We start from the raw sequence: 11,099 nt of genomic DNA, 5'->3' as shown, positions 1-11,099 counted from the left end.
TAACTCCCTTAGTCTTAGTGACCAGGATTTGCCCGCGCATGGAGGGGCTCTAAAGTCCACTGGCTATTACTAGCCTACTAAGACACCCCACATTTTTATGCTAAAACGTTATCCAGTTCCACTCCCTTATGTGACGACCGCCCGCCACCAAAATATGCACCCAGAGGTGTGGACGAATGATGGTGTGTGAAACCAGCCTTATATTATTGTGAGGTGAGTTCATTGGACGCGTGTTTCTTTTTTCTTTTCACGACGATAGGAAGGAATTCTATAGGACTGTCGATGATGACAAGCCTGCCTACACGAGAAGCTGAAGGCAGCGGGAGAGACCATGTTAGATCGCTGCAGCAGCACCACCATCACCAGAATTGGCTGCCATGGCTTGCAATCATCTTGTTGGCTCTTCCTCGGCGCTCCTTTTCTTGGATCCTAGAGCTGCTTCGACTCTCCCTGCCATCAAGAGGACCTCGCCATTATTCGCCTCCCTGTCGCCTCCTCCCTCCCTCGCTTTCACTCCTCCTCCTCCTCCTCCTCCTCCTCTTTCCTCTCCTTCTGTTGTGCGAGAAGGAGAAGAAGAAGAAGAACGAGAACAAGACGACGATGGCGAGAAAGAAGATGAAGGAGAAGCCACTGAGGCGGACATGCTTGCCTTCCTGCAAGCTAGGAAAACCGAAGATGCCTGGCGTTGCTTCGACCTTTTGTCTGGACGGGGCCGCATCCCTAATTCTGTCTGCGTGAGTAGACTTGTTGCTCAGCTTTCTCACCGAGGGACCCTTTCAAGTCTCACCAGAGCACAACGAGTGTTGGTGTTCCTGCAGAGGAGGAATATGACCGCCCTTCTGGACTGCAATGCTCTGGGCCTCTTGGCCATGGCGACTGCAAAAGCTGGTGCCTCGCGGTATGCCGCATCAATCATCCAATTGATGTTGAAGCTCAGCCTCTCTCCTCATGTCAAAGCCTGGAGCTCTGTGATCAGCAGATTGGGAAAGCACAAAGAGGACATTCCTCTAGCCTTGAACATTTTTGAACAGATCTGTCAGCGCGTGCGGGAGGCAGATGAGACCCGTGAAGGTCATCAAGTGGACCAAACCATGAGACCTGACACAGCAGCTTTCAATGCAATCATCAATGCTTGTGCCAATGCGGGCCTTGTTGAGAAAGCTGACGGATTCTTCGATGAGCTTGGTGCCTTTGGGTTGCAACCAGATATACTTACTTTCAATATACTCATCAAATTGTATGGCCTCTCGGGAAATACAGGTCAATTGTGTGTCATATTAGATCGAATGCAAAGTGCCAGATTGAAGCCCTCTCTCCACACTATGAATTCTCTTGTAGCAGCCTTCGTTGGCCTAGATGACATGGAAACAGCTGTGATGGTTGTAAAGGCCTTGAAAGAAGGCAATGAAGATGTAAATAGCATCCTGAAAAGGAAGAGGGATGCATCAGACAGCCATGGACCTCTAGAAGACTCGATCACAAAGTCTTCTGTACAAGATTCCTGTTTTTTGGGGGCCGTAAACCTAGTAGCAGCAGGAGGTTTCGAAGAGCAAAGCTCTGCCTCTAAGCTTAGCTTAAAACCTGACACTCGAATGTATACAACTCTGATGAAAGGATTTATGCGGAAAGGAAGGATACAAGAAGTCAAGCAAATGCTTGTCGCAATGCAAAATCAGCCTGATACCAATTGTCAGCCTAATGAAGTCACATATACAACTGTTATCTCCACATATGTACGTTTGGGCTTGCTAGATGAGGCTCGCACCATCTTAAATGAGATGATCACCCAGAATATTCCTGTTAATGTTGTTACTTACAATGTTCTTTTAAATGGTTACTCTAAGGCTCTTGAAATTCCTAAAGCACGGCTTTTGATGGAAGACATGAAAAAAGCTGGTATCCAGCCGGATGCTGTCTCTTATAACACTCTTATTGATGGATATATCAGCATGGATGAGAGTGCTTCTGCACTGGCAATGTTTACAGAGATGCGTGATGCAGGTATTGCGCCTACCAAGATAAGCTACACAACTCTCATCAAAGCTTTTGGCTTGAATGGCCAGCCTCATCTAGCTTCCAAAGTATTTCAAGAGATGGAACAGGATCCACGGATGACAGTGGATGTCATTGCTTGTAATGCCTTGATTGAAAGCTACAGCAAAGTAGGTCAAGCAGGGGGTGCTAAGGAGAGCTTGGAGAAGCTGAGAATGCATGGTCATCTGCCAACGGTGGCTACATATGGGAGTCTTGTGAAAGCCTTTGCCACAGCTGGAAAGTCGGGGGAGATCCTTGTCCTCTGGAATGAGATTAAGGAGAGATTAGAGGTAGAAGAGGAGAAAGGAGGGACACGGTTCCTTCCTGATGGAGGACTGCTGGATGGACTGGTGGATGTATGCGTAAGAGCTGGCTTCTTCCAAAAAGCCTTGGAAATTCTAGCTTGTATGGAAAAGTATCAAATCCCAGCTGACAAAATCAAGTATAAACGCATATTTGTGGAACACCATTCCAGAATTTACACAAGCAAGCACGCATCGCAGGCTCGAAGGGACCGCAATGCCGGAAGGAAGCGTGCTGTTGAAGCCTTCAAGTTTTGGGTCGGACTTCCTAATGACTATTATGAGAGTGATTGGTCACTTTGACCTATTTATTCAAAAGATTTACAGCAGTTGGCTGTATGTTACTTCTCTGCTCTTGTTGTCTCTTCTGCCGTGCTTTCACGATGTAGTTGATAGTTACATTTAGCAGATTATGCTGCCGTTGGAAGAGGGAGTAAGGTTTGAGGTTGACCACTGGTGTCTCGTCTTCTATTCTTTTTCGCACAGATCTTCCATTCAATACTAACCAACGGCTTCTCGAAGGTTTGAGGGTTACTACATGAGGCACAGGTCTTCACTTTAACATCGGCTAACGAATTGAAAACATCATCTTTTCAATGGTTATATGAGAGGCACCTGCCGCCAGGTCCTTTCCTTTCTTATCAAGACGAACTTCATCGATTTCCTATGCGCGATTGTTGCGATGTAGGCATAAAATTTTCAGTTCCCATGGGTGGCCAGGCTTGGTGTGCACAAGAGGGTGGTGGTCACCAGACAAGAAATTGATTATCAGCTGTCGATTTTTGGAAGGCCTTCTATATTGATGATTCCGAATGCTTTACTTACTAATGCTACTCCTGGTCTGTTCACTCGCAAGTTGCGAAGTGAGCAATTGAATCACTCGCAAGGACTGTTGTTGGTTCCTCACGTTCTCTCCCGTATCGAAGAGTCACATACACCCACAACCTTATAAGCTAGATCGAGCAAGCCGGGATACAATTTGCACAATCTGATGAAGACATAGACTCATCCATATCTTTTCTTTTGTCGTTTTGTTTTACGTTTACGTATACCTTTACTATTTATTATTTAGATATTTACTTATGTGACTCTTCAATCAAAGAGGAAGCTTTCAGTGTATCTGGTGCAGTCTGATACTAACCATATGTCGCGACATGTTTTAATAGTCCACTGAGAGTTCAATCTAAAAGATATTGTCTGGCACTCTCACAGAATGTCACAGGGTTTGTCGGTTAGTAGTTCTCGAGTCTACTCCGCAACGAAACATATTAGTAAACCTTGTTAGGATAGATTTGAGTATTCCTGGGTTTCTTATGTTCAAGTCGTTATGTAGCCTTCTAGCGAGATGATCTACTCTACGTAGAGCATCTAAATCGAGACGGGCTCATATCATTTTAGGGGACCGAAATGGGATTTTACCCTATGGATAGAGAGATCAAGCTATGCATCTCTCTCGTAAGGAAGAGAGGTCAGGTGAGAGACAATCGTTATCCATGATGTGGCTCCCCCCCCCCCATCTCTCTCTCTCTCTCTCTCTCTCTATATATATATATATATATATATATATATATATATATACATCTCATATGTGGCTTTATCTCTCTCTTTATGCCTCAAACTTTGAAAATTGAGAGGGCTTTTCGAACTTATCTCTTTTTTAAACTTTTATTTTTTAAAATTAAAACGTTCTCTCTTTTCTCTCACATGTAATCTCTCATTTTCTCTTTTCCTTCTATTTTTTAATTAAAAGTCTCCCCCTTTCCTCTGTCTTATTGTAAGGCTTAGGGTCTCTCTCTCTCTCTCTCTCTCTCTCTCTATATATATATATATATATATATATATATATATATATGTACATCTCATATACAGCTTTATCTCTCTCTTTATGCCTCAAACTTCGAGAATTGAAAGGGCTTTTCGAACTTATCTCTTTTTTAAACTTTCATTTTTTAAAATTAAAACGTTCTCTCTTTTCTCTCACATGTAATCTCTCCTTTTCTCTTTCCCTTCTATTTTTTAATTAAAAGCCTCCCCTTTCCTCTCTCTTATTGTAGGGCTTAGGCTCTCTCTCTCTCTCTCTCTCTCTCTCTCTCTCTCTCTCTCTCTCTCTCTCTCTTAAAAAGTAAAACCCCCTCCTCTCTCCCCCATATAATCTCTCCCTTTCTCTTTCCCCTCTCCTTTTTAATTAGATTCCTCCCTCGTTCCCCCATCTCTCTCTCATGTGTGGGGTTTAGGTTTTTTTTCTATCTTTTTATGTCTTATCTAATTAAATCAAAAGTTAATAACTTTTCTTTTAATTAAATATTTTTGAAAGTTTTTTTAATGTAAAGTTTTTTTATAGTTTTTTACACACTTTGAGAGAGAGGGAGTGTGTGTGTGTGTGTGTGTGTGTGTGTGTGTGTGTGTGTGTGTGAGATAAAATTTAAAAGAGAGAGAAAGGGAGAGAAAGAAAAAGTGAGGAGAGAAGAAAAAGAATAGATAATATGAAGAGAATTATAGAGATATAATAGTAAAAAATTAAAAAGAATGAAAAGATAGGAAAGAAGAAAATTGGAAAGTGGAAAAGCACAGAGAGAGAGAGAGATAATAAAAATAAGAAAAAGAGGGAGAGAGGGGGATAAAGAGAAAAGATAATAGTCTTTTTTTAATTAAACATTTTTTGATATAGTTTGGACTTAAAGAGAGAGAGAGACAAAGAGAAAATATATAATTTGAAAGAGAGAGAAAGAGAAAGAGAGAAAAGAGAAAAATAGAGAGATGAAAAAATATATAGCGAGAAAAGAGAGCAAGAGAAAAAAACTTGAAAGAGAAAGAGAAAGGAGATAAAAGATGGAGAGAGAGAACAAAAAACCAAGAGAAAGATATAAAGAGAGCAACAAAGAAAAAAGAGAAAAGAGAGGGGGAATAGAGAGAATGATAATTATAAAGAGAGGAAATGTAAGATTTAAGAGAGAGGAAAAAAAAAGAAAAAGAGAGAAGAGAGCGGATAGAAGAAAAGAAAAATAGAGACAGATAGAGACATTAGGAGAAATATGGACTCTCTTTTTTACCCCTTAAGGAGTGAATAAATAAAAATATGTCTAACCAATAAGAGAGCTGGGATTTCAAATTCATATAGTATGAATCTTTTAGCCATACCTTGGCCCAAATCTTCCCTCAACAATAAAATAAGGAAAAATGTGGGGAAAACAAGGTTGTTACTTCCTAAAAGTTAGTGACTTGAATTTTTATTTTCTCATTTTTTATATTTGACTTTTCATATCTCCCCTTTTCAGTTTTCCCCTCTTTCTTAGGCAAAACTCAAATTTATAATTTCTCTTTCCTCACTTTTTTTTTTCCTTATAAAATTTTACAGCCTAATTGTTACTTGTCGTGTTTGTAGCCTTATGAAATTTCATTGCCTCTACACAAACATAGAGTGAGTTTCTTATGTTTTATGAGAGCGGAGCTTATTCTACAAAAGCCTTGAGATTTTCTTAACAAAAATTTGCATGTATATTATTCTCTTCTATGATGTTCTATGGTAAAGTTTTATTTTGTTTGAAAAAAATATAAGTTATGTATATGGTTTGACGTGAACTATCTTTTGTTTTGGTACTCTAGGAGTCTCTCACAGTCAAGAACAATGATATTTTAAATACTCAACTTCTTTTTTAACATCTTTGGGTTTCTTTGTAAACAAGGTTACAAGTATGTTGTCTTGTTTTTTTATTGCTCCATAGTTAAATTTCCTCTCATTTGGACAAAAATCTATGTAAGTTATATTCATATTAAGCTTTACTTTACTTTTGTACTCCAAGAATCTCCCACGGTGAAGAACAATGATTTTCTAAAAACTCAACTTCTTCAACATCTTTCAAAGAAAACCACGTGTATATTGTCATTTTTTTATATTGCTCCATGGTTACATTACAACTCATTTGGATAAATCCTATGCGAGTTATATGCATGCTTTGATATGAGATTTCTTTTATTTTTGTACTTAAGGAATCGTAGAGTGAAGAAACAATGATCTTGTAATAACTCAACTTATTGTTCAACATCTTTGGGCTTCTTTGTGAAAAAAATTACCAGTACAATGTCATTTCTAAAATTTTGCTTCATAGTTAAATATCGTTGCATTTGAAAGAAACATTTACAAATTATACATATTTTGAGTTAAATTACCTTTTGCTATTGTATCCTAGGTCTCCATCTCAACGAGATACACCTATTGTTCAAAAATCGACTTCTTTTTTAATAGCCTTAGGATTGAGGGCTACAAAGTTTCTCAAGCACATTGCTCTTTACAATGATTAAATGTAAAATTTTGTTTCAATTATGAGTATTTTTTATGAATTATTGTTGTTGACATCTAGTTAGAATTGATGGGAGTAAATATTTAGTATAGATTTTAATGTTAAGTTTGCAACATTAATAATTTTTATATTTAAAAATCCACAATTAAATTGCTATAAATAAGAAAAGAATTTGTTAGTTTTTTATCTTGTTAGGATAATTTTATTTAGATTCTAAAACCATGGAATAGCATGAGATAGCATTAGTGCTACAATTTCATAGAATTGCATAATATTAGAATTATATATGTGAAATAATAAAGGAATACTTGTGCATGAAAATATTATTATACTAATGATTCTATATATGGAAAAATTCACTTACATGTAATAATAAAAGTACAATAAAAAGTTGTTGATAGGTAACTTTTGTATTTGGTTAATAGAGATGTCTTCACAGAGGAAAAAAATCAATAACATACTTGCAATAGAGGTCCTTAATAAGAAACATAGTAGTGGTTATTGAATTTGTGATAAATACTATAAGTTGGATTGATTTTGATGTATCCAAGTACTTCAGAAAGTTTCAGGGTCAAGCGTAAGAATTTTGCAGACCCCATAAATTATTATTTAATGGGACAAGGACATTAACAGAAGTGTTGATCCAACATGTTTATACACATAGAGAAATTTGTGTACACAACAAGAGCATTGCAAAATATAAACAAAATAGTAAGTTTTTAAATTTTATTATTATTTATTCTTTTGCATCATAATTATTTTGTATAATCTTTGCAGTGTTCTAATTCAAACGTGTTTTACTGACAACTCTATATCCATCGACTCTACATGAACGGTGGAATGTGGAATGTTTGAACGGAAAGATACATGTTTGGTATAAATACATAAGTTATTTGATCTATGATAATAACTTTGCAAGTCAACTTGCTATTCAAAATGTCTTTTTTTTATAATTCATTGTACGTAGTAGAGAGTCAGAGATTATAGCATGTCCCATTACCGCCATTATCTAGTTGTAAATGGTTGATTGGTAGCTTGGAGTTGTCAGGAGTATATAAGTCGAGAAGATAAAATCTAACATCAATAATGCTATGAAACCTACCACAAGCTCCAAAGATGTATATCTTAGTTGGTTTATTTCATTTTCATTGTTTGCACATTTATTTGGTTCATGTGAGGTTCTAAAGAAAATGAATATTACTTATCAATACAAGTGTCCATTTGAGGTAGATGTTACATTTAGGTAAATCTAATTGTATGCCTTGATTTAATTGATATAGTTATTGCTTAAATGAATTGTTATGTTAGTCACTTTTACCTACCATATTTTTTGTTTTTATTATAGGCATTTCATCGCTAAACAAACTCTGTGCATTCACTTTCGATATAGAAGATGGTAACTTTTGCGAGGGGAGTGGATCAGCCCGAATGAAGATATCGAGATGAGATACATGCAACTCCCATAGATGTGGTTATCTTGTGGAATGGTCATAATCCATTTGTAGTCGATGTAGAGAGTCATTGACCCATTTCTTTTCTTAGACAAGAAATCCAATTAATGACCAATGAACCCCTATGCAACTTCTATTTCAAGTTAGATAATAGAAAGGTCAGGACTCGTAGTGAATAATCCTTGACATGTAAGCAATGTGCTTCTCCACATATCTTTGAGATAGTGGAATCCTTGTAAAAATTCTTATAAAGAGAGAATACAAACTTTTTTAAACTTCTGTGTACTTTTAATTTTGATAATTTTGGTTTACTGTGATCCAAGCATGTGAGTATATATGTTGTAATTAGTCAATCCTATTGGTTAAAATCACAATTAAATTACAAGTTGGAGTTTTGTAGCCTTTTAAATATTATATTTGCATAATGATATATTGCAACTCATCTCTTCTACTCATTTTTTGAGCACTCGCTCTATTGTTGGAAGAAATAAAAATAAGTGTTGAGAGTATTTAGATTTCTAGTTGTTGTGTTTGAAGGGCTTTTAGATTTTTTTCTTTTAAAAATTCAATATTTTCTCTAGTTAGACTTGAACATACTCAATGATCCAAACATATTTGAGGACATAATGAAGTGTAATGAAGTATTTGTCTATTTAAGTAATTTTGATTATAGCTTTCAATTAGTGAAATAAAGTATCTATAGTTAGGGTTTGAATTTGAAACTTTAGGGTTAAATTTTTTATAAGAATATTTATTTCAAACCCATGATACATAAAAGTTAGATATCCAAACTCATTTTCACTTTCATTCTCTACTTCTCTATACATGTGCTCTCCTTCGTTCTCTCTTTCTCTATGCCATGGCTACTACTCCCGCCTTGGCCGCATGGAGACCAGATTTACCCGAGCTCACTTTCCATGGTAGATCTTAGCTCTAGCATATTAGCATCATTTTGTGATGAGGCAAACCCTCTCACTTGCTCCATTTCGAACTTTGCTCTTAGGTGGATTCCGATACATTTTTTGTATAGTCTACATGCTGGATTGAGCCATGAAAAGGCAATAAACCGAGCTCTAGTGCATGTGGGGCAACAACTCTGTGCTAGAGCTCTACCCACCTCATCCCAAGACCACATCACGATGGATCCCATCGAGTGTGATGTAGCCTTTGCCATCTATGTTTTGTGCACTGATGTGCAAGAGGACAATAAGGAAGATATCGACGCACCCTCTCAGTTGCGGCAACTATTGTATTTCGAGAGGGAGCTTGAGAAAATCGCTCTCGATCTAAGTGAGGAGATAGCATAGAGCTTAGCTATTGTATACCCACCTCCCTACCTTGTTAAGATACTGAGCAATGAGCATCCCCTTGCTTCTCTCCATGCTGTCACAATCGAGGGGGTTGAATATCTATTCATGCAAGATATGTTAGAGACTTTGGAGATAAGAGAAGAAGAACTATACTATATCATGGTATGTGATGTAATAGATGTGTTTATAGATTTTGATGTAGAGGATGCACCACCATATGTGGATGAGATATCTCGATATGATAGCATCCAAAAGCAAATTAAGGATGCAATGCCAGAGCGTGATATTATTTACCGGGATTTTGAGCACTTACAAGAAAGCCTTTTTGGTCCTCGACCCAACTACACGATACCTTTCCAAGAGATATGTGGATGAGATAGCTCGATATGATAGCATCCAAAAGCAAATTAAGGATGCAGTGCCAGAGTGTGATATCTCTTACCAGGATTTTGAGCACTTACAAGAAAGCCTTTTTGGTCCTTAACCCAACTACAGGATACCTTTCCAAGAGAGAGATGAGGGGCGACTCGATTGCAAGACCAGACTTGGATGCTCCATTACAATGACAGATAGATGACGCAAAGAAGGTAATGTTTTCGATTTTCAGTGCAACTTCACCCATAGACCCTCAAGTGCAAATTTAGGCCCCTAGACGTGAGCCTACGAACAGGGCTTCTATAGGGGTCCGATCCCAATCAAATTTAACGATGTGGATCATTATGCCCTTGAGGACCTACGAGTCAAGTTATATGCAAAAAAGTGAATTTGATACTGAACTTATGTGACACAATATATTATCTATATAGATGAGTTTTCATGTAGGAAAGGTGGTCGATCTGGTGGCCCAAGGAAGGATACATGACTATGCATTGAAAGAGTACATTGGCCAGCGATATAGTAGTATTTCATAAGACATGTTCTCCTATTTTTGGTGATGAGAACTTCCTGAAGTTGAGGGCACTGTGATGAAGGCTGGCCCCTTCAAGACCATCCCGACTAACTCCAGCTTAGAGAATGTGGTGTTGCTTTGACGTTCAAAGCTGTTGTACTTATTTGCAAGTTAGTGTCTTGCCCACTTGTCTCCATGGTAGCCCTTGGTATGGTTGCTCGAGTTGAGGACCCCAGTGTCATTAGGCTGGAACTTCTGGGGAGGCATAATGTATTGTTGCCTATGATAAACAACAACTCTAACCATGGGGAGCTTAGCTCCAAGCAGCCTAGGATAGGTTAGATGTGCTTATTACCACAAACGATGTTTCTTTTGCAATGTAGCATAGTTTGTAATATTCTCTTGTATTAATAAAAATCGATGTTGTTGGATTTGCATGCAATGTAGTTTGTGATATGTATCATTTATTATTATTTGTATTTGAATGTAATACTTATTTGTTATATTTATACACAACATAATTTGTCATTTAAATTTAATACACAACGCTTTATCGAATTCACGCATAATATTTATTTATCTAAAAGATATGTAAGTATAATATAAATAAATAAATAAATAAATAACAAGCAACTAAACAAAAGCCAAAAAAATATATTCATATTCATAACAATTTAGAGAGAATCCGATATAAGCAAGGTTTTACGAAATCATTTTAGAAGCTAGCTTTCATAAATGTAGACCTGTATTGTTGCTGCTCTCCACCGAGACAGTCCCTCCATCATCGAAAGAATCTCACTATTCGTAGATCCATG

At 37.3% G+C, this 11,099-nt stretch overlaps 1 protein-coding gene across 1 annotated transcript; it reads left to right on the top strand.

Annotated features, from left to right (window-relative positions):
- Nucleotides 1-247: 247 nt before the first annotated feature.
- Nucleotides 248-3,346, top strand: HCF152 (Tetratricopeptide repeat (TPR)-like superfamily protein). The gene has a single exon (XM_087668380.1). The coding sequence runs from the start codon at nucleotides 378-380 to the stop codon at nucleotides 2,637-2,639; it is 2,262 nt and encodes a 753-aa protein (XP_087524506.1). The 5' UTR covers nucleotides 248-377; the 3' UTR covers nucleotides 2,640-3,346.
- The last annotated feature ends 7,753 nt before the right edge of the window (nucleotides 3,347-11,099 follow it).

This window comes from Lygodium microphyllum, chromosome 26 (genome assembly GCF_053477565.2).
Source record: "Lygodium microphyllum isolate KBCC chromosome 26, Lygodium_microphyllum_v1.1.10, whole genome shotgun sequence".
NCBI classification, from domain to species: Eukaryota; Viridiplantae; Streptophyta; class Polypodiopsida; order Schizaeales; family Lygodiaceae; genus Lygodium; species Lygodium microphyllum.
Note: the sequence above shows the minus strand (reverse complement) of the source record. Positions and strands in the feature narration are given on the sequence as shown.

Bases quoted from the DNA above. Each gene is read 5' to 3' on its own strand.
- HCF152 (XM_087668380.1), top strand. From the start codon at position 378: ATGGCTTGCAATCATCTTGTTGGCTCTTCCTCGGCGCTCCTTTTCTTG.